The sequence below is a fragment of the Lycium ferocissimum genome, chromosome 6 (genome assembly GCF_029784015.1).
Source record: "Lycium ferocissimum isolate CSIRO_LF1 chromosome 6, AGI_CSIRO_Lferr_CH_V1, whole genome shotgun sequence".
Classification (NCBI taxonomy): domain Eukaryota; kingdom Viridiplantae; phylum Streptophyta; class Magnoliopsida; order Solanales; family Solanaceae; genus Lycium; species Lycium ferocissimum.
Window position 1 is genome coordinate 44,662,227 of NC_081347.1, and position 24,246 is coordinate 44,686,472.

General features: G+C 37.2%; 3 protein-coding genes across 6 annotated transcripts; 2 read left to right on the forward strand and 1 right to left on the reverse strand.

Annotated features, from left to right (window-relative positions):
• The first annotated feature begins 3,264 nt into the window (after positions 1 to 3,264).
• Positions 3,265 to 5,530, forward strand: LOC132059712 (pentatricopeptide repeat-containing protein At1g13040, mitochondrial). 3 transcript variants are annotated; one of them, XM_059452442.1, is made up of 2 exons: positions 3,265 to 5,191; positions 5,445 to 5,530. In XM_059452442.1, exon 1 carries the CDS (start codon positions 3,636 to 3,638, stop codon positions 5,169 to 5,171), a length of 1,536 nt encoding a protein of 511 aa, XP_059308425.1. In that variant the 5' UTR covers positions 3,265 to 3,635; the 3' UTR covers positions 5,172 to 5,191; positions 5,445 to 5,530. The 3 variants fall into 3 exon arrangements, with proteins under 3 accessions (XP_059308425.1, XP_059308427.1, XP_059308426.1); XM_059452444.1 differs by having other exon boundaries at positions 5,496 to 5,530; XM_059452443.1 differs by having other exon boundaries at positions 3,265 to 5,183; positions 5,493 to 5,530.
• LOC132059714 (uncharacterized) lies at positions 5,415 to 12,011 on the forward strand. Of its 2 annotated transcripts, XM_059452447.1 has the most exons (3): positions 5,415 to 5,558; positions 8,131 to 8,240; positions 11,175 to 12,011. In XM_059452447.1, exons 1-3 carry the CDS (start codon positions 5,483 to 5,485, stop codon positions 11,397 to 11,399), a joined length of 411 nt encoding a protein of 136 aa, XP_059308430.1. In that variant the 5' UTR covers positions 5,415 to 5,482; the 3' UTR covers positions 11,400 to 12,011. The 2 variants fall into 2 exon arrangements, with proteins under 2 accessions (XP_059308430.1, XP_059308429.1); XM_059452446.1 differs by lacking the exon at positions 5,415 to 5,558 and having other exon boundaries at positions 7,716 to 8,240.
• Positions 12,012 to 12,578: 567 nt separating this feature from the next.
• On the reverse strand, positions 12,579 to 20,644 carry LOC132059713 (proteasome subunit beta type-7-A). Its single transcript, XM_059452445.1, has 9 exons — positions 20,483 to 20,644; positions 20,254 to 20,405; positions 13,863 to 14,004; positions 13,664 to 13,760; positions 13,498 to 13,567; positions 13,319 to 13,423; positions 13,126 to 13,224; positions 12,944 to 13,028; positions 12,579 to 12,832 (listed from the first exon to the last, which is right to left on the reverse strand). Exons 2-9 carry the CDS (start codon positions 20,398 to 20,400, stop codon positions 12,756 to 12,758), a joined length of 822 nt encoding a protein of 273 aa, XP_059308428.1. The 5' UTR covers positions 20,401 to 20,405; positions 20,483 to 20,644; the 3' UTR covers positions 12,579 to 12,755.
• Between the last annotated feature and the right edge of the window lie 3,602 nt (positions 20,645 to 24,246).

Consider the following 24,246-nt stretch of genomic DNA (forward strand, 5'->3'; position numbering starts at 1 on the left):
TGTGGAGATGAGTTGAAAAATGTTTATCAAATTAGATGAGCACTCCCGTTATGTGTGAGTGGGAGATGTAGGAAATTGGGTCCACCCATAAGGGGGTGCTTAAGGCCCGTTAGGGTAATTAAACCTAGCCCCTAATATTTCCCATATAATAACACTTTTATGTAAAAATAAAATACTTCTGCAGTATTTTTCTGCTCTTCTCTTCTCTACAATATATTAGGGTTTAGACTGTGATTTAGGGGTTGCTCCAATATATAGTGACAACCACCATCGGCCAGTAATTCCAGCCGCGCTTCGACTTTCGCTTCCGCTACACGAAGAACACGTAAGTTCTCCTTTTATGGTTTACGCGCTATCTAATTAATTTAGATTAATGTGCTATGTGTAAACCTTCACTATGCTTTACATGCTCAGTACATATTCCGTACTGACCCCGTTTCTTCGGGGGCTGCGTTTCATGCCGCGCAGGTATATACAAATGAGTAGAAGAGGTTCCAGCTGGATTGGCGAGCTCCATTTCCCCTCGGAGTGTTGCTTTCAGTCGGGTGCTTTGTTATGGTATACGGAGTTATGGTAGAGACTTTATGACGATGTCGTGTGTATAAGACGTCGGTTGTAGCCTATGTAAGCTGGTGTATTATTATGCATTATGTTACAGATTTGTTGTGACTACAGATTTTATTTGATTTGAAAAAGACAAAAGGCATGCTTGTTTATGAAAAAATTTCATTATGTGCTTATGTCATGTTTTACGGGCCCAGTATGATTATGAGTATTACGAAAGTCAGCGGGTTCTCTCGGCCCTAGGTAAGGGTCGGGTGCCCATCATGCCCTATCAGAAATTAGGGTGTGACAATATTAACGTCTCCAAATGTCCCTTTGTTCTTCTCTTTCTTGGGTTTCAAGAATCTAGGGTTTTTGGAAGATTAACTAGTGTTAATTTGATGTTAGATTGATGAAGTAATAGTGGGAATTGATCAAGAACTCACCTTATATGTTTTGGGGAAACCCTAGGGTTATTTCCTCTCAAAAAGTCGGCCAAAACGAAGTGGGACTCAATATAACGAAGTTAGGCTTTTATAAAATTCGGGAAAAATCGCTTCAGGCATAAAATGGTCTGGTGCGTCGCACGGGCATCGCCCAGGGCGGTGCACACAGTGTATCTATTACTACGGCGTCAAAATTTTGATTTTCCTGAAAATATTGATTGGCGCGCCGCACACGCCTAACTTTACATCGCACAGACAATGTTCAGTAAAATGGGGATAACTCCTAGCACAGAGATCCGTTAGAGCTAGGCGACCTACCGTTGGAAAGTTATTTCAAAGATCTACAACTTTTATTCAGGAAGTTTTTCCAAATTCCCAATCTATTTTCACGAAACTGTCTTCGAAGTCAGATCTATTGAAATTTAGACGAGTTTGAGAACTCTTACGAACTTCACTATTTGGGTTGACTTCAAAACGACTGCTTATCACCCAAATTCATCCCGAATGGATTAATATAGCTAAAATATCATCTTATTACTAGTTTTACACATTCACACCTAACCTAAATTCACGGGGTGTTACAGAGAATTTACTATGAGTTAACTTTTGTATATTTAACTTTTATAAAAAATATTATTACGTAATTTTGGCTCAAATTTAAAAAAGTTCTCGGGGCTTACGGCCCAAATGAATGCCAAGAATGTTGGCCTTACGCCCAAGCAAATGCCTCGAAAGGTTGGAGCTTACGCCCCACAAGTACGCCCTAGTGCATTTTTGGTACACCTCGCCCTGAAAACGCCTTCTAAAACACTGACGACTATCACTATTTCGGTGCGAAATGAAACTCATAGTATATATATGAGTAATTCAAAGGATAAATATATATATATATTTTATAGGATTTAATTCATTTTAGTAATGAACGATAAAGGACAACGTCACACCAGATGTCCTATTCTTCAACTTAGCAGAAGGGGCATCTTCTCCCCCTTACTCAACATAGGGCCCAATGCTCATACCCTTTTTTATTTGATTAGGGCTCTGGATGAGGCCCTTTTATTTGTCCCTCTCCTAACTCTATAAACCACTAGTCTTCCCTAGTCCTTGAAAGCCCTCTGGGGGCCTAGCCCTTTTTCTCAAAGAAAGCAGGAGATGCGGCTTAGCCATCTTGCACTAGTCCCTTACGATAAGGATGAGAAAAGGTCAAGTGGGCAATAGCTAAACATTGTAGCAACACAATTCAAGCTAAGTGTGGCTTGTGTACAACCAACGAGCTTTTTGTACTTGTAATTGTGATTCGTTTGCTATAATCAAGAGGTCTTTCTACAGAAGCTCCATGAATAGTCATTTTTTATGGTTTTCCGTTTCTCACAGCTACTCATCCCTAGTTCCAACTGGCGCAACAATACTTCCCTCACATCGGATTCACTTGTCCCACCCCCACGCCCACTTTGAAGGCCTACAAAAGAGCTTATAAATGGACTTTCATGTACAATTGTCTAGAATAGCTTATCTAAATTGTTAGTCCCACCCTACAAGGTCTTTAAGTAAAAGGAAAATAAGACGATAACTTATCATGTGCATCTATATCTATTTCTAGTTTATATACTCTTCTAAAAGAAAAAGCTTTTTGCTCACCCCCGCAAAAGGCGTATGGGTTGACTCTATCTTTTTTTATGAGTTAGCATGTGAGAAGTAAAGACCAGTGCTTAGAAATCCAGCTAACAAAACTTTTCACTTATATGACTCTTGGAATGTACTTTATAGTTGAATGAATAAAAACGAGTTATAGTGTTAACGAAAAACCCCTTTCTATTCAATATCTCTTAGTAAGGCATTCGCTTTTTTTTCACTGCATATCGCTCTGAGCGAATGAACACAAGTCAAACCGAATATGAGAAGGAAAATGAGATCATTGTCTGATCTTTATCATCGAATCCCCAAATGAGCATCTTCGAGTGTTTACGACAAACAAGCTATTTTCTTTTTCTAGGACTGGAAAATCCTCTATATATTAGCATACCCGTATCGACAGTTGGACTAGCATTCTCTCCGCTTTCTCAGCGATCACGGAAAGTCTTTTAAGAAAAAGGCTTCCCGAAATTTCCGTGGCATTTAGATCGGGATACCCTGACATGATGAAGACTGACCCCTTTATTTCGAGGTACAATAATATACTAGAAAATCACTTGGGAATTAAAACTCTATGACAATGACTACTTTTCAATTATAGGGGATAAGAAGCAGTAGTTGCATTTCCATGAAGCTTCAAGCGTGAATTTGGCACTCTACGAAAATAGTAGTAGCTAGTATTGTATCTTCAAGTTAAAAAGGACGAAAAGTGGCCAGTGAATGCATTTATTATGCCCATAAAACCCGCATCAAAGCCCATTATTAAAGCTTAGAACTCGTCTCCGGCATTTGGGCCCCTTTCTTCCTCGCCGAAACCACTTTCTCCTCCCCCAAACCCCTTCTCTGTTAAGCACAAAAATCATAACAATACTTCACTTTAACTTCATTAATCATTATTCCTACTATACTCATGTGACAACATCAATTTCAACCTTTAATATATTGGTGTATTGAGTTGAGCTGAGAAGAAGCGATGCTATGCTTTCATCGCTTCTGAGGAAGCCTTAAATTGATATGTATAAAACTCTTGGTAAGCATCGACTCATATACCGTGCTCGCATTTCAAATTACGTCAAAACCGGCTTAGTCAACGAAGCACTCCAAGTGTTCGACAAAATGACTCAATCAGATTGTAGAGTTTTCAGCATTGATTACAACAGAATTATTGGTGTTTTGATTCGTAACTCGCATTTCGATTTAGCTGAACGTTATTACAATGAAATGAAACCAGTTGGGTTTTCTTTAAATTCATTGACATATTCAAGATTCATTTGTGGTTTGTGTAAAGTTAAGAACTTTGAGCTTATTCATAGGTTGTTAAATGATATGGATAGAATTGGAGTAGTACCCGATTTTTGGGCGTACAATATGTATTTAAATCTCTTGTGTAGTGAAAATTTGGTGGATGTTGCGTTGGAGTTGCTTAGAGTAATGGGAGAGAAAGGACGAGAACCCGATGTTGTGAGTTATACCATTGTTATTAGTGGGTTGTGTCGGATTGGACGTTTCGATAATGCTGTTGAAATGTGGCATACGATGATTAGGAAAGGTTTAATTCCGGATAATAAGGCGTGCAGAGTTCTTGTTTTCGGGCTTTGTGGGAGTGGTAAGGTTGAATTGGCGTATGAGTTGACGTTGGGTATTTTAAGGGGTCAAGTTAAATTCAATACGGAAATATATAATGCGTTGATAAATGGGTTTTGTCGAGCTGGTAGGATTGATAAAGCGCAAGCGATTAAGACGTTTATGAGGAGAAACGGGTGTGAACCGGATTTGGTTACTTATAATGTGTTCTTGAATTATTGTTGTAACGAGCTTATGTTGGAAGAAGCGGAAAAGTTGATAGAGAAGATGGAAAGAAATGGGTTGGAACCTGATGGTTATAGCTATAACCAGCTTCTTAGAGGTTTATGCAAAGCGAATAGATTAGATAAGGCTTATAAGCTAATGATCGACAAGATGGTGACGAAAGGTTTGGTAGATGTTGTATCTTACAATACTATTATTAGAACACTCTGCAAGAAAGACCACAGTAAGAAGGCTTACAATCTCTTCGAGGAGATGGAGCAAAAAGGAATTGTTCCTGATGTTGTAACTTTTACAATTCTTATAGAAGCTTCTTTAAAAGAAGGCAATTCTAGTGTAGCCAAGGCACTTTTTGATCAGATGATAAGCAAGGGCCTTTTTCCTGATCGTGTACTGTACACTTCTATTATAGATAACCTGTGCAAGACAGGTAAAATAGGGATGGCTCAGAGCATTTTCCATGATATGGTGGAACAGGGTGTTGCTCCTGATGTTATCTCGTATAATGCACTAATCAACGGATTTTGCAAGGCTTCTAGAGTAACTGAAGCGCTGAGTCTTTATGAAGATATGCAAGCTAGAGATTTGAATCCTGATGAAATGACCTTCAAATTGATTATTGGAGGTCTCATACAGGAGAAGAACCTCTCAGTTGCTTGTGCAATTTGGGATCAGATGATGGAGAAGGGTTTTACGCTTGACAGAGATTTATCTCAGACTCTTATTAATGCAATCAACTCATAGGTTGAACAGTATCAGGAATGGTTCGTATCTCTGAACACCCATTTGGTTATATCTTTTTGCATGTTTCTGATGGAGCACCTATGTGGTAACATCTTTTACATGTTTCTGATATTTATTTGCATACTGGGCAATTGCTTATTTGTCAGATAAAAGACTGTTCTACATATTTCTGCGTCATCTAAAATTTTAAATTGAATAGTTGAATATAACGTATGATTGCCTTTTAAAATATTTTTTATATAAAGTTGGTTTCATTGGAAGTTGGATTTTCAGGTTGACTTGCTTTGAATCCTTCTCATGGGCAAATTTCTATGGGTTCTGCAGCTCTCGGAACTCATTATTGTAGATCTGTTTTGCTCTGCTCAAGAAAATGCCAAAGCCAACAAGGTTTGTTTGCTTCTTTTCTGGAAACTTTTCATTGACTAGCAACACTTGTCACTGATATGGATAGTTAAATTAATGATTTAAATCATAAGACACCACCATCTATTGCCACTAGTAGTTTGTATCTTGATATTTTGCTTTCTTTTTTCTAACATTACTGTGCCAGGTACCTTTTCTGAGCCGAGGGTCTACCGGAAACAACCTCCCTAACCCACAAAGGTAGGGGTAAGGTCTGGTACATCCTACCCTCCCCAGAGCCCACTTGTGGGATCATACTGGGTTTGTTATTGTTTTTGATGATTAAAATCATAAGACAAAAGAAAGAACATATAATTTTTGTTTCTCATTTTGTTCTCCCTCCCTTGCTCCCTTTCTCTCTCTATCTCTCTCTCTCTCTCTCTTTCTCTCTCTCTCACACACACACACAGTGGCGTACGCATGATTTTGTGTTAGCAGTGTCGACATTTAAAGCAGTGAAATATAAATAAATTATTATAGTGACGTCATATATTTTAGGAAAACATATTCAAGCTGAATTATAAAATCCACCAAAAGAAAATGATGAATGTTTTCAAGAAATTCCTACTAGAAAGAAAAAAATGAAAAAAAATATTAAAAGAATTTACATTTGAAAGAGCAACACACAACACCAACAATTGCTTTTAGAGTTGCAGGCTCTAGCTCGGTTTAGATATTACTCCCTCCGGTTAAAAAAGAGTGTTCACTTACCAAATCAAGAAAGAATTAATCTTATTTTTTCAGATTTGCCCTTATTATTGTTAAGTGACCAAATCGTAATACCTATTTACTTAGGTGTAATTTAGTCAAATTATTTATTCTTGCCTTGGATTTAGTATTTTCTTAAAGTGCAAATGGCTAAATGGACACTCTTTTTTAATAGGAGGGAGTACTGCTTAGGTAAAGCGTTGAAGTTAATAGATAAATGTCATATTGGCAATAGAATGATGTTTGCTCAGTTGGATAAGTTTAGATCTTTTGAGCAAGGCGTCAAGAGTTCAAATCTCTGTGGCTTCTTTGTTTTTGGATTTGGAATTAGAATAGAATAAGCCTAAAAAACGTTTTAAAAATATGCTACTCAACGGGAACGAATGCACGACCTCAATGCAACTGTTGAAGCGCCCCACCAGTGAGCCACCAATACTGTAGTGCTAAGCAGTGGCATCTCTTTTGTATTTATCTAAATACTTTCGTCTGAATAGTATTATACATATATAAATTTAAAAAAATCCCGATCAAGCCGTGTCTGCTGACACCCCTCGGATACACGTGGGTCCGCCCCTGCCCACACACACACACACACACACACACACATATTCTGTTTGATTGGAGACTTCGAATATTGAGAATCTTTTGTACTTGTTGTGCAACAAGAAGGAACTAAAAGTGGAATGTGGAGTTTAACTCTGTTAAAAATGTCGTGGACACAGACCTTGCGCTTTTGCCCTCACAGCTCAGAATGAAAGCAAGTCATGAAAGTAAATAATAATTTATCAATATGCTAAGAAAGCCATGAAAGGAAACAATAATTTGTTAATATTTTGAATCCCAAGTCTTGTGCATCTGGAGGAATTGCAAAGAACTGACGCTTGTGAAAAACGATGTCAAAATCACAAGGTAATGATCTTATGAGTTCCAAATCTGACTGTAGAATAATGGAGGTAGTATGTAGCAAAAAACAATTGAAGTTTAGTATAACTCCAGATCATAGTCAGAGCCTCTACGGCAGAGAAAAATTTATTACTGAAGGCACTTAGAGTTGTTTCCTTGTTAGCTGACTCAAAATAACTTAATCTTCTCTGATATCACAGTGTTGTGCTGCATTTACTCACTTATCCTAGTGTCATGATTTTATTGATCATTTTGTGTATATCTAGTTGTTAAAATGTATAAACAAAATGAAGAAACATCATTAGCATGGATCAATTGATTGTAGAGAGAGCTCACTTTTATTTACTTAAATGTCTTCAACAATAATCTTGCCAATTACAACCTTTAGCATAATCAAATTCACTGGATTGTTTAATTAAGATATTGACGCACAAATCTATTGCTGATGCATTAAATTTAGGAAATTAAATGGATGTCTATAGCACCTCTCAAGTCAAAAACATGTGTTGCTTTGTTAACCCATATTTTCCCAATCAAGTACGTATTTTGCGAATGATACAGGTCTCATGTGAGATTGAGCGTGATCTTAGTACGGATTACACCCTTTTTTCTGCTATTTGGTTCTGCAATAATGGCGAAAATGTCTTAAAATAAGATGGTTGTCAGCTTGCTAGATTTGTTAGTCATTTGAACTTCTAAAGCTGTCAATTTTCATATGTTTGTCAATATTCTACTTAAGATGCACTCTGATACATTTTTGGTTGTGATATCCGCGAACCCAAAGTATGACCATCTTCTTTAAATCCTTATTGGGTCACTTTTTTTTTTTTTTTTTTGTTCTTTATGTGACTTTCAATGGTGTGAATGTCCCTCTTTTGGCTTATTTCTGTCCTCAAGGTAATTGGCCACCAATTTTTGTTGAAGGAGGTTGAATATTCATATACAGGTCACAATGGTAAACAATCTGGCCAAGCTTCTTGGAGAAAAGTGGAATATATGCAATGGATGATTTTCACCATGCTAACAGAAGAGGCTGCTCAAAAACTTGTGGAGAAAGTAAGCCTGTTATACAGATTATTTGTTCAGTTTTTAACTTGTCAGTGTTGAGAAAATATAGCTATGTTGCAGGAATGTTTTGGGTGGGATAATTGTTTAAACCTGTCCTATTATCACCTGACAAAAGATAGTTTCTTAAAAAGGAGAAGGAAAATTAGGGTGAATTTCACCCATTCCTTCCTCCTTTTTCTTTGGACTTCAGTAACTCAAATTCATGAAGGAATGAAGAGAGAGAATCAATGTGGATCCCTTTTATTTACTTGAAATGGTGAATCCCATTAAATGGAGGAATGAGCTATTGAACTTACTTTATGGAAAATGCTAGACTAGACAACAATTCTTAGCAAGGAATTATGCTGGCCGACCTAGTAGCTTACTTCACTACTCAAAAACAACTACTATGCCTCGATCCCAAGCAAGTTGGGGTCGGCTATTTCATGTTCCTATTGAGCTCCAAAACTACATCGAGTTTGTTCCCATTTGTCACTTTTTCCCAATGTGGCACATTATGTGAACTTCACAGACAGGAGAAGTGTGAACAGCCAAAATTTAGTGGGGAACATATTTTCTTATCAACTTTTTTTCCGGTTCTTTTCTTTATTTAGTTATGAGGGTCCCCCATTTTGACCCTCTTCCCCGCACTTCTCCTCCAAAATTTCTGGAAAATTGGCAGCTTGCCAGTTAAATTGAAAAATCCCAGGATTTTCTCTAACGTGAAACTGTGATAGATTATTAGTCAAGGGAGGATATTTAACCACCACATCTAAGAAAAAACAGTGGAAGAGATAAAATTTGACACAACAAAACAAATGCCAATGAGATAACTTTTGTATGTTTTGATTGCTTCCTCAAAAATGAAAGAGGCATAAAAGATTCAAATCCAGAGAAGTACAGAATAAAAGCCAACATAGTTAGAAGAGTTCCCTCAACATACCCGGTGTAATCCCACAGGTGGGGTCTGGGGAGGGTAGGATGTACGCAGACCTTGCCTCTACCTTTATGGGGCAGAGAGGTTGTTTCCAATAGACCCTCGGCTCAAAGGAAGCGTAGTGATTGGGAAATAGACAGTTTTTGCCAACTACTTCAACAATTGAACTCATGCTCAATAGAACAAGACAGAGCAGATAGACTAGTTTGGGTCAACAGCAAGGATAAGGTATTCTCGGTCAATAACTGCTACAAAATGTTGTTGCAACAGTTTAATCAAGGAATTCCTAACTGGCCATGGAAGATGATTTGGAAAACCAAACCACCTACGAAAGCAGCTTTTTTTGGTTGGTTAGCAGCTAGGGATGCTTGCCAAAAACAGTATAAGTTACTAAAGGACAGGTTTTTCCTTGTGTAGTTGAGGCTATTTGAGGAAACTGTTGAACATCTTTTCTTGCATTGCAGATTTTCAAGGCAATGTTGGGAACTATTCTTTAGCATAATGGGCATATCTTTGGTGTTACCAGAGAAAATTACTAGCCTGTTGAAAGTGTGGTAATCTCAGGAGGTTAAAAAGAGCTTAAAAATAAAATGGAGAACTAAGGCTGGAAAGAAACAAGGCATGCTTTGATGGGAAGAAGTTACAGATTTCTAGAGTACAAAACAAATGCATTAAAAATCTGTACTTTTGGTGTAATAGCAGTACTATAGATAGGATGGAGAAGTATTTGGACTTTTTACACTTGCTAGGAGACAATATGTAATGTGGATTAAAGAGTTTTGCTGCTAGGTCCTGTACCTTTTTTTCTGTACCAACTTGGTATTTCTTAATAAAATCTTTACTTATCAAAAAAAATAAAAATAAAATAAATGAAGTGTAGTCAATGCAGAATTGCAAAAGAAATAAGATAGCAAAATATCAAGATACCAAACAAATGGAGCAACACATAGAGTTAGAAGAGTTCCCTCCAGGGATAAAATTTAGCTTCCACCCAAGCTTCAGTCATCAAGTCCATTTACCAAAAAATTGTGTGGAACAATGCAAATTCCATTACCATAGCAAAATAATCCCCCATATATGGCCTTGGTTAAATATTACTGGGAACTGATATTTGCACTCCATTTTATACGCTGGGGAACTGATTTTCGCACTGCATTTTTCTATACTCTTCACATAAAACCCAAGTACTTGACTACTTATCCAGGATTATAAAAAATTCTTAACTAATTACATTCTTAGGAAATTTCCAATATAATTTTTTTATAGGAGATAATGATGGAAATATTAACCAGCCCACCTATCACCTGCACTTTGTGTCAATTCCATTCCTTGCCGTTGTCCTCTTACAGCCCCCCCGAAAAGTTTGTATGCACTTCTCTTCCTAAATGAATTATTAGTTCATTCACCCTTCATTGTTGACTCAACCACAACGTCATTGCTGGAAGAGTAGGCATGCATGGCTGTCCCTATCATATCAAAACAATCCTTTGAACAAATTATAAATTAGAAGCTAAGCTTTCCGAGTTTGTAGTGGTAAAATCAAGAGTTGATAAATTCACTCACGCCAAGGGGATACTTGTTTTTCCAATTTCTTATTTCTATGATTATGATAGATTAAGAAATAGTAGATAAACAATATGATTCTTGTTTAAGAATGTTTGTTTTACACTTTGGAGATGGCGCAACAGAGAAGAGGGCAGCTGATAAGTGTTATGGAGGAAGCAATGTGGTAAAAAAAAATGAAAAAAGGTTTTTTGGATAAAAAATGAAAAGGTTTCAGAGAACACAAAATTCACATCTTTATATTAACTGGGAGGGTTAATAAATTATAGAAGAGGCAGCCAATTCTCCATGTATCAGTATGTAACCCTAAACACACACACACTCTCTCTCTCTGTCCGCGGGCGGAAAAGTAGGGGTGGGCTCTATGTTTCTCTCTCTTTTACATGCCCTACATATCTAAACATTGACTGGTTTTTCTTTTTTCTTTGTGCTTCACTTCTCAGGTGAGTGTTTCCGAACTCCGTCAACCAAGGTCGTGGCATTTGCTATTGTTTGTTAGACTGTTGACAGTGAAGGATAAAAGAGGATTCCTGCTGCATAATGTTTTGCAGTCCAGGTGGAAGTTTCTTTACTATGTCTTCTTGAATGACTGGTTGGATAAGTGGAAAATGTTTTTCAAATTACAGACTTGCTACCAAAGGAGCAACCTCTCTGCCCCTTCAGGGTGAGATACAAAAAAGACAGGAAACAGGGAAAACTTTGAAAGCAAAGCAAGCCCTTTATTTTATGTTCGTTATGCGGATTCAGGCAGGACTGATTAGATGGTGGAAAACTGGTTTAAGAGAATTACTATTCTTTTGTTTTTCATATTATTCCGAAATGAAGAATAGTAAATGATGAAGAGACTTGAGGACTTTTGTGTTGCAATTCCCTACAAATTGACAAAGATGAAATGAGGATGAATGGGAGCAACAGTGTTCTTCTTGATTAAATCCAGCATGTGTGCGTGGACATGGATCTGCACAGGAGCAAGTTTGATGACAATGCAGTTCCTGATCTTTGAATACTGCTTTCACCATCCTATAAGAGTTCTGGAGAAAATTGCGGGCACAGACAGTGATAATTGGTATCAGTCTTTTGGATTATGGTTTCTCGGAAATTGAATTCATGGACATCAGAATGCTGCTTCTTCAACCAGGATGTAAAACTGTGTGGCTCTCATTCTACCATACATGTAACTGAACTTTGACGTTTGCAAATAATTAGATTCCTCTCATGCAATGTGGAGGGAGAGACATGAAAAGAGTATTATTTATATTTTCTATGTTGTCCGAGAACTAGTCTGTGTTCCTGTTGTTGGTCTTGTTCTTCTTGCAATTGGAGTTCAGCGTTCAGCATCAATGCTTTGCAGTTATGAGTCCAATGATTAGTTAACATGCGTGGAGCAAATCTAACGGCATATAGGTCCAAGTCTCGTTTTCAAGACTTACTATGAAAGTAGACAAATTTTGCGTTCGTTATATCTGGATTTGATTTTTGTTTAGTTGTTGCTAAAGTTTTTTAACATAGGTGTAGGTGTAATTTGTGTTTGGCTTAACCAAGAGAAATGGCTTCCCATGGTCTGAGTTGGATTTTTAAAAGTACTTTTCAAGAAAAAGGTTTTGTTGTATGAAGCAAACAAGTTTTCTTTTGGGGTACCAATCTAAACCAAATGTGGAGAGGAATATGTGTAAAAACAAGAATGTTAAGGAGGCACAAACAGTACGGCTATTTAGAGATGTTTTATTTGGCACCGAGTTTATATTGTTATAATTTAGCAAAAGGAGACAGTATTAGTAAAACGCTTTTTGCCTAAGTTGGAACCATCTATTTGTAACTCAAGTCTCCAACAATCAAGTATTGAAAGCAGCAAAAACAAACTACAAGCCAATATTTCATTCTCCAGCACTGTTTGGAAGCTATATCTGATAACGTTGATGGAGCAGGTCATTTAGAAAATTACAAACACTTGATACTCTGGAAAATGTTTGACAATGCAACACCCCTTCAAAGAAATGACAATGGAACTCATCATTGCAATATACTTATTCTTCCATAGCATCTCCGCCTTCACTCACTTGTACCATCTCTCTCAATGGAATAATCTTTGTAAGAAGAACTTCTGTAAGCACAATTCAACTAACCACATTAGCATTTTACAGAAACTAACTTGTATATTTTAACAAGGTATTTCTCATTTATATTGGACGTTGACAAGTATGAGAATACTAACCGGTCTTTTTAGGGAATGAGTAACCCTTCTGTGGATAGGTCCGGGGATTAGGTGACATATGATTCCTTAGGTACTCCGTGTGACCCTAACAAATCAGCATATGAGTTGAAATACTACCAAAAATAGAACGTGGATTCATATGATAAGATGAAAATTGTCATTGATTGCTAAAATGAGATTACCTTTGTTATCACACAGATATCAACATTGCTTCCACTACCAAGATCATTGAACACCCCAGACAATATGGCATCTGCTACTAGCTTTATCCCTTCATCTTTCTGCACCAAAATGCCATCTCAACATTTGATAATTTACAACGTACATAGAGGCCTAATTCAGTGAACTAAATGTAGCTGCAGAAAATGAACTTACACTTAACCCTTCCCGGTATTGTGACTCAAAGATAGCCATAGCTGCAAGGGAACCAGAGCCCATTGTAGCGTACGGCAGAGTATCAGTTGATCCATGTGGATAAATCTGAGAACAGACATTAACCAGCAACATTGAGGAATTTTACAATGGAAAAAAATAATAATATACTAACCACTCACAGTATGCAGATGTGGCCCTGTGACATCAACCCCACCAAGGACCAAAGCAGCTGAGACGTGCCCCTGGTAGCTGGTTAAGAGCACATAGTTAAGCCTCTGTGTCAGCAATTTAATAGCACGTAAAGATGTTATTCTACTACGAAGTAACATTAAAATATATGGTCACCTGAAAAGATGAGACTTCAAAAGAGTGAGAGCTGTCACAACCCTGGATTCACGACCAGTGTGATACCTATGAAGCTTCAGTTGGGAACTGACCATGTCTACAAAATAGCAGTTGCTACTTAAGGTATGAGAAAGGGAGAGATTTGTAAAGAGATGTTATTATTGCAAACAGAAATACATGCATATGAAACCCAAATTACCCGTTACTGCCTCAGTATCAGCAGCTGTCCCTGCTCCACAGCAATATATGTTAGGGGCCATGTAATGAATCTTCTCACAGTTCTTATCAGCAACAATGGGTCCTTCAGTGGCTCGCGTGTCAGCTCCAAGAATGACACCATCCTGGAATACAAAAGATATTCTTAAACTGTTCACTAGCAAAGTCTGCTGGTAAAACATGCATTCAGCAATCATGGATAATTATTTGACTGGATACTCCTAAATGCCACATTATCCTCACAAGAACATTTAAAGATGTATATTAAACGTAACTTCCTGAGTTTGCTGATCCCTCATGCAACATCACATGGATAATCAATCAGACAGGCATTCATTTAAGCTATGTTAAACTAAAAAAAATGAAGATGCAGGTATATCTAAGACGCCGTAAACAGGAGAAAAAGAAAGAAAAACATGTAAGAATGGCAAAGACTTTTTGACAAATACCATTCAGCAATGCAGTTAGCTATGTATGTGGTTCTTAATTTCATACATGGAAGATAGCCTCAAGCTAATAGCTGTTGCCTCTATTACTAAAGACCGAAGGCGGTGGCTTTGTTGTGGTTGTAATTGCAAAGTCATGCTAGTTGTGAAGGATTCTTGCTCCTGCAGCTGAGAAGTGAAAGCACGCCCTTCTTTACTCACATCTTAATCTGTAAAAGCACCTTCCCCTCGATGATAAGGTAAGCTCCAGAATTAGCGGATCGCCCAATCCTTTCTTTCCTTGAAGTAAGCATGGAGCAGAGCTACTTCTGCCGCAATTTGAACTAAACTCAATGCTTGGCAGGGGGATTTAGGAGGTCTTTGCAAGTATGTTTATCTTATCGATAAAACGAGTTTCATCTTATTTTTTGTCGAGCTACTCAAAATATTCCAGTTGGAAAAAAAGAATAGCGGAGCCAGACCTCATCTCTTTTCTTCTGTGTCCCTCAAAACAAGGGCGTAGGTATCAAATGAAAGACGATACTTTCAGCAGTAGGCAACATCATTAATCCTTCAGAATGATTGGCACACAAAACTCCCCATGCATAAAATAAAATACTCTTTTTTCTCTTTTCTTTCCCTTTTTACTCCAAATTTGTCAAAGAATCTCTAATAAAGAAAGACAAGTTTTCGATGGTAAGATAAAGTTGTTTTACCTGCACAAATTCCTCACAGAAAAATCCTATTAACCTAAGTTACTCGGAATCTTCACTTTCGGTCAGCAACCATGTCAACACGACATGGATGTGGGTGAGGGATCCATACCCGATTTGGTCAAACGATTTTGGGTACTTTGACCAAAATCGATAGAGAGATTTGAGACAGACAGAGATTTCTGAAATCATAACAAAAGCTAGGGCTATTGCAATAGCCATGTTACACCTCTATATCATTTGCAATAGCCATGTTAAACCAAAAAATAGCAAGGAGATGCATCTGTACTTAGTAATAATTACAGATTCAAACTTGCACTCAAAATTTGTGCATTATTTTCGGGCTAAATAGTCCACTATATTTTGGCAATACTTTTATAACTCTATTTTTAGATATTTGAATTACTATTGGCCGAATCCCAGCACCAGTGTCCATACCTGGATCTGTACTCCCGAATCTTAAAATTTAGATCATGAAGGATCCGACCTCTAGATTCACACCCGTATCAGACACCCGCACCCGAGTCCGAGCAACTTAGTTATTAACATATGCTGCCAACAGCCGAACATTAAATACCAGTAGCAGAATATTTGGTCTAGATATAAAAAAAGGGCAGCCCGGTGCACTAAGCTCCCGCTATGCGCGGGGTCCGGGGAAGGGCCGGACCACAAGGGTCTATTGTACGCAGCCTTACCTTACATTTCTGCAAGAGGCTGTTTCCACGGCTCGAACCCGTGACCTCTTGGTCACATGGCAGCAACTTTACCGGTTACGCCAAGGCTCCCCTTCACCTATGTAATCTATTTCAGCACATACAATCTAATGCGTATGAGGGTTTTTACCTTAAGAAACTTCAAAAGCAATGAAGTTACTCTCTCATGCTAAGTTACTCGGACTATTCGAAAGTGTTGCCGCACCCGTGTCGGATCCTCCAAAAATACACTACTTTTGAAGGATCCGACACGCACCCGACGACATTTTAGAAGAGTCCGAGTAACTTAGCTCTCATGTAGTTTGCAAAACCATACTTGTCCAAAGAAATTAAAGCAAACAACTAGTTAAACAGGCATTAACCACAGTACTCAATTGCCTTTGGCCTGAAATGATCTCTTTCCCAACTAAATGATGGAATCTTGCAATGCTCTCTCCATGTTGTACTGCAATGCAGATGACCCAAACCAAAGGTCTTTTTTTCCCCCCCTTAAAATAAAACAAATTCTGCATAAAATTCCAGCATCTAGATGAAAATATAGTAGGAGAATGCTAACGGCCTGTGCCTATAGCACGACAATGAAAGCACTGCTTTTACTTTTTCATTCATGCAGTTATTTTAAAAAAAGTTTGGACCAGTTTGCCTGCACCTAGACTATTCAACCAGTTTGCCCACCCGTATAAGTACCATACAGAGTTATCAAAGGTGCGCTTAAGCCCTAAAGCGAGGCTCAAAACGTGTTGAGCGCTTCGCCTCGCTTAATGTGCACTTTAGTGTCGTCATCAAAGCTTTAAGACATACTTTCTCTTGCCAATGAGAAGAAGCGACACTAAACACTAAACAATTGATATTTCACTTTATCGTTAAAAAAAAAATCAATTTCTTTGTCCATATATTTATTATTCATGTTTATAATTATTAGTTTTAGACTAAACATATATATTTGTATATATTCTCCACTTGCGCCTTTTTTTTCAAAAAGCCCACGCTTTATTTACGTTTTGCGCTTAAAGCCCCAACGGACCATAGAGCTTTTTTGCGCTTTTCGCTTTTGATAACACTGGTACCAAATAACTTTGTCCACCAAGGTTTAGATATACTGAAAGAGATCACCTACCTTTTCTATTTTATTTCTAGTAGGATCCAAATCCCTGATCTCTCCATTATCTCCATTCCATTCTTGCAGTTAGTGCACCATTGAGAATAAGTCCTTATGTGAATCTCATTGATGACTCGAAAATGCTATATGTGTTTTGTGTAGTTTCTTCTCTGTTTTGTTTTAGAGTGGTAAAGAAAGGGTGATTTTCTCATTTGCACGTCTTGAGTTGATGTTTTAGCGTGAAAAAGCCTAATCGGTGCTGGGTGCAACTGATATGAGAGAAACAATCTTGTTAAGTTTCAAAAACATGAGCATCAAGGCTCAAGGGCTCACACCAAGGGCAAGGAAGTTTCAAGAACATGTGCATCAAGGCTCAAGGGCTCACACCAAGGGCACGGAAGTTTCAAGAACATGTGCATCAAGGCTCAAGGGCTCACACCGAAGGCAAAGAAACTAAGAGTAACACCAAAATAGACAAGGAAATGACTCATTGCAGTAACGAGATCGCAACAGTTTAGTGCACTGTGTTGAGAAAATAGGCGCTCAAAACACAGCGTCTTGTGGGGTGAAGGCTGAGAAATTTACAATCAATTGCACCACCTGCTATCGGGAGCACTTTTATAGGGCCAATTCCGTCTTTTCTAATGTTTTGGACATAAGACATAAATACTGAAGGCTCGTCGTTTGAGGATGATTCAGCCATTTGGAGCAAAAAGGACTGTACAAGAGCAAGGCGCGTGGACAATGAAAGGATTACCATAGAGTTTCATTGTTTCTCCATTGTTCTTGAGTTTAAGGTATCTTTTATTCATTTTCATTATTGTTGTCACTGTGATTATGAGTAGCTAGGTACTCTTGATCTAGATTTGTGGCAGAAGTCGACATGACTGTTGTGATTTGTATGTTTCTGTAGTTACACTATTGATTTAATTGTGTATTTGATCATTTAATTGTCTGCCAACAATTGAACCCTATCTATGCATCCTACAACAACAACAACAACAACAACCCAGTGAAATCCCACATCGTGGGGTCTGGGGAGGGTAGAGTGTACGCAGACCTTACTCCTACCAAGGTAGGACGGCTGTTTCCGAAAGACCCTCGGCTCAATAAAAGCATAAAAAGAAGTAAGATAAAGTTAAGAGATTCGGAAAAGAGATTCAAAGCGATATGGAAGAAATAATGCAAGCATCACAGATAACACAGGATAATCACCACACAGGAAATAACAGATAATAGCAGAAATCGGAGCAGAGAACACAGGATAATCAAAGCATAGGAAATAACAGATAATAACAGAAATCGGAGCATAAAAATTTGTATTGCAATAATGCGACTACTAATAAGAACGGATAACGAGACTATCTACTAGCCTTCTACCTTAATTTGGGTCCTCCAAACCCTCCTATCTAAGGTCATGTCCTCGGTAAGCTGTAGTTGCGCCATGTCGTGTCTAATTACCTCTCCCCAATACTTCTTCTGCCACCCCTACCTCGTACCGAAACCATCCATGGCCAACCTCTCACACCTCCGCACTTTGGGCATCCGTGTCTCTCCTCTTCACATGCCCAAACCATCTCAATCTCGCTTCTCGCATCTTGTCTTCCACCGAGGCCACCCCCACCTTATCCCGAATATCCTCATTCCTAATCTGTCACTCCCGGTGTGGCCACACATCCATCTCAACATTCTCATCTCGGCAACTTTCATCTTTTTGAACGTGAGAGATCTTAACTGGCCAACACTCCGCCCCATACAAAGATAGTCGGCCTAACCACTACTTTGTAAAACTTGCCCTTAAGTTTTGGTGGCACCTTCCATCCTAGTTTGAATTATTTCGTTGAACCCTAGGTTGAACTTGAATATAGGGAATCAAAGATTGCTCTGTATTCAAGAATATATGTTCTTGAACCTTGCATTGGGGGATTGATTTTTTCGTGGGTAGAATAGAATATATTGACTCGCCACCGGTCAATTGTGTTAACCTTAATGCATTCTTTTTAACTGAAATCTTGCAGAAATAAAGGGAGTTAGTTAATTAGAGAATAAGAGATCTAAAGACTCTTATTACTACACGTGAGTTTTAACGTTAACAATTTAGTGCATAGAACTTAATGGAATAAATGACATTCAAGACAGAAGTGTCAACGGAAGTTGCAACTCCAGAATCTTTACTCTCTGATTATTCTAAAACATTTTACTGATGGCTTTCTTAGTTCGAAGCATTTCACTTTACCTCTTTTTCAATTCAACCAACAATTCTCCTTTTAGGGTGTGTTTGGTCCGGAGGAAAATACTTTTCAATTTCCCCATGTTTGGTTGGTCAAAATATTTTGGAAAACGTTTTCTCTAGGAAAACGAGTTCTTTTAAAATAAGGAAAATGACTTCCCTATTGAAAGTAGGGAAAACAAATTTCGTAAGTGACATTCCAAGTTCATTATCTCCTCCCTACCATCCACCCAACACCCCCAACAACCACCCCTTGACTATCCCACCCCCACTCCCCACCCCATACCACCCCTATAGTGTTTTGCTAGATTACAGACCTGTTTGGCCATAAGAACTATTCACTTTTTTCCGGAATTTTTTTTCATTTTATTTGAAAATCACCGTTTGGCCATGAAAATTCGAAATACAACCAAAAACCTTGTTTTCACTTTTTTCAATTTCAGTACATTCAAACAACCAAATACTCTTTGCAAAAACTATAACCAAACACAATTTCATCTTCAACTCCAACCTGATAAATTCCAAATAAAGTGAAAAACATTTGGTTTCTATGGCCAAAGACCTAATACATATAAATGCACTTGGGATAATACTTCTTTTCATACTTACCAAACACTATAAAATAAGCAAGAAACCCAATTATTTGCCAATAAAACATTTACTAGGAAAACAGTTTTCATGGAAAACATTTTCCTTCATCCCAAACACACCCCTAGTCTAAAGGTTTAGCTATACGGCATCCACATTCTTGATTGTGGAAAGTTTGGTTACTCGGCATTACTAGAGCTATTGCATAATAACCAGTTGAGACCGAAAATAAAAAAGGGAAAAAACTGATATAATTAGACAGTCTCAGCAGAATTATTTATTATGAAGCAAACAAGAGTATCGTTAATGCCAAGAATAGTACTGAATAGGGTGTATAACTAACACAGGTTGAAACACTACCAACAAGGGATTAAATAATAATAACAAAGCTAATACCAGTATTATTTTCTTTAAAAAGTAATACTTCCTACCAAACGACCCCTAAGGGTTTAGCTATATGGTATCCACATTCTTGTTTGTGAAAACATTAGTTACTCGATATTACTAGAGCTACCACATAATAACAAGTTAACACCCAAAACAAAAAAAAACTGATATAATTATACAGTCTAAACAGACTTATTATAAAGCAAAAAAGAGTGTTACCTGAAAAATTAAGCCAACAATGGTAGTACCAGTCTTGAGGAAAGAAGGAGACTTAAGTCCTTTATTCACAAGCATATCATTCCTTCTACACAAATCAAAGCTAAATCCACCCTTTTGAGGAACATCTATTGTTGCCTTTGACGCCATTATTGCTGCTCAAAATAAATAAATCAGAGACTGAAAACGCAAATCTTGATTACAAAAAGCAAACAGAATTAATGGTTTTTACCGAAATTTAAAACCCTCTGATTGAAGTTTTCAGTAGTGATTTACAAAGCTGATGATGATTTCAAATTAAGGAACTGGAAGACGATATGAATAGTGGAGATCTTGGAGAATAAGAAAAGAAGCTATGAATTGGGCCTGCTGATTTTTGTGGGGCAACTAAATGTTTTGGGCTCATTTTCAAGTTTTATTCGGCCCGATATTGCACGGGGTCACCTATTTCTGGGTCGGTCTTTAATTTTTGTCCCTCAAATTGTTGGTCTTTAATTTTTTTTCCACTAACATTCTGGGTTTGAACCCTAACAGAGTATAAAAAAAAAATCACAAAACAGAATTTCGTAGCAAATTATGCCTATTTGGGCAGAAGTTCTGCCCTAAGGCCTAACTTCTTTAGAAACCCAACAGAGTAAAAAAAAAAAATCGTAAGACAAGGTATCATAGCAAACTATGCCTATTCGGGGTAAAGTTATGCCTTAAGGCATAGTTTCTAATAAGGGGTGTCAATGGTACGGTTCAGACGATTATTTTATAAAATTTATATCATACCAATTTTCTGGCTATTTCATTTTGTAGAACCAAAATTAGACTTTTCAAAATCATCTTATCATCTCGGTTTCTCTTCGGTATCGGTACGATTCGGTTAATTTTCGGTATTTTTTCAAAAAAGAATATCATGTTATAGTCACTAGTAAAAGTTAAGACACGATATCATGCATATTTCTATAGGACTTTGGCTAAAACTCTCTAGACATTTTTACCATTTAAAGGGTGATGAATCAAGAAAAAATGAAAGACGGTAAGAATATAGATTGATCCCACAATTTTACGGTAGCGTAAAGCAATATTAAGCAAAGACAAACAAATATAATTTAGATCACACGAGGGGACAAAAATCAATCAAGATGGGATTCAGGAACAGAGTCTACTAAGATTAAGTATCCAATAAGAGAAATTTAAAATCACACCAGTGAAAAGATATCTAATACTTTGTAACTTTCTATCCAAGATCGTTGGAATACCTTGTAGCTTACTAGCTAGTTACTACTTGAGATGCTAGAACTAATTTAATTTCAATAGAAGTAGTATAATAGGTTTTAGAGTTGGAATAAGTGTTAATTATGTTCCCGGCTTGTAATCATTTTCATCATCCCGATCCCAAGGCAAAAAATTTAATATTTTATTATATTTAAATTTATTATATAAGATATAATTTACACATATAAATTTAGTACAGTTCGGTATTTTTTATAAGATATAATTTACACATATAAATTTAGTATGGTTAGGTATTTTTTTGGTTTATTTTTATAACATTAAAAACCTACCTAATTATTCGGTACGGTTTTAAGTTATATAAAACTCATGATTTTATTAAAAGAAACCTAATAATCGATTTGGTATGGTGCGGTTCGGTCGGTTAAGTTGGTTTTTTGAAAATCATTGACACCCCTAGTTTTTATATAGAAGTTATGCCTTGAGGCATAGTTTTTATACAGAAAATAGGCCTTAAGGCATAACTTTTGCTCGAATTGGCATAATTTGCTATGAAATTCTTGTCACGCCCCAAACCCGACCCAGGACGTAACAGGCATCCGATACTTTGAACAACACCGAAAGCACCTTATAAATCATTAAATGCCAAGTCACTTTCTAGAAGTCTATCATTAATTAATTCGACAAGTTATGAATAACTAAGTAAAGATCATGATCACAATTTATGAAATGAAACCAACGGAAGTCTATAATAAATAAGTTGTCAAAACTTAGCAGTGTCCCAAGAACGAAGGCGTGGGCTCACCAAAAGTCTGGAAGTAGCAAGATAGAGGGTGTCCTACGAACAAAGGTGTGGGCTCACCAAAAGTCTGGAAGTAGCAAGCACTCCTTGTCCGCACGCATATCATGAACTTTCTCCTAAACGTTACCTAACACATCATCAAAAACAACAATGGTATGCCTAAGTATTGGGTACTCAGTGAGTGTCTCTGGGACAATAGTTAAGAAAAAAATAATACTCCCTTTATTTCAATTTATGTGAACCTATTACTAATTAGGGAGTCTACAAGGTGGTTGTTTGACCACGTTTTCCTTACCTTTTCCTAAATTATTTGAATTTTAAATTATCATGACTTATAGCATTTTCTATGTAGTTTCTAAATATTTAAATTTTATTTTTACAAACTTAAAAAATCTATATCAAAATTTACGGTCAAAGTTATGAAGTTTGACCCTCGTACTCCGAAAAGGTTCACAAAAATTGAAATGGAAGGAGTATAATATAAAGCAGTAACACAGTGTAAATAAAGCAGTTTTGAAATCCAGAGATAAAACAAGTCCCCAAACTTAGCGAAATGACCAGTGAAAATCATTATGGGGGAATTTAGATCACTTTCAATTTGTTTTGCCATTTATCAGAATTACATCTTCCATTTATGAACTCAAGATCATCGTCATGTCACTCACGAACAATCACAATCATGTCAATACAGGCCAAGTCGATAAAACGAAGGGATGACCACTTAAGGTTCCCACAAAACCGCATAGAAGCACCACATCGGGGTTATGAACCCTTGATGGCCACTCTTCCTCCCGAGTAGCTAGGCTAAACACAAACAATAAAAGTCATGGCAAAATAGTCGAATCACAATCATAGCATAGGAGCCAAATCGCTCATTATGGATTATGTCCATCATCCCATTAGTAGGGATACATCAAATCATTAACGGGTTTAGAACCAAGTTCAAGTCATTAAATACGTTTCAGTTTCAACACAGTCCGTTCATAGAGCAGTACACATGGAATATCCAAGCCTTCCGAAATCAAGTTTGAGCATCCCTTATGGGGTAATTCATGTTCAAAGATCACAGCTTTATATTCAATTTCAATCATCCTTTGATAAGGAAAAATCATGTTACACCTCGAAAAAATTTGGCGTCGTTTGCGTTTTAAGTAAACTAACGTAATCCCGGAGAGGTTGTGGAACCCTTATAAGGTTAAGGAATACTTTTAACAAGTACTAACCAAGTGTCTAAAGGTTTCGGGATCAAGCGAATCGAAGAAATTAAGTTTGTTGAAATTTTGAAAAACTTGGCAGAATTTTGGACAGGAATTTCTGGTCCAACTTGAGGGAAGTTTATCTCCTAGAATATGAGGAGTTATGGAATGTTGGAATGTATAACCTATGTAAATTAAAGTTCATTGAGTCTAGTTTCCAATGAAACAAACCGTTCGTCGATACGACATCGGAGTAGAAAGTTATGGGCGTTTCAAGATAGGCTGCCTGATGGCTTTTCCGCGGGCCTAATTGGAAAGTCGGTTCCACTTTCAAAGGGTATAAATACCCCCATTCCCCTCATTTTATCATCATTCTACACTCCCTTGAGCTCTATAAACATCAATAAACATCCCCTAAACCTTTATAATCCCTTAAATCAAGAATTCAACAAGATTACACTAAACTAGTTCATGAAAAGTAATTGTTCTTGCTTCTACTTGATGTTGTGGTGAGTTTGATCTTGAAGAAAGTTGGTGAGGCTAAAGTTCTTCAAGCATAAGCTATTTTATTTATCTTGACTTTGATATTGAGTTGTTTTTGGAGGATCTTAATGGTTTAAAGTGAAGGAAAACAAAGTATAAAGGTCGTAGTTTGATATGTTGATGTTGTTGGCTTATGGGCTGATTTTCGAAGGAAGTGTTGGACGGATTTGTATATGTTTATCATGTAGTATCTTGATTATGTTGTTGTTGATGTTGTTATTGATGTTTGGGAGC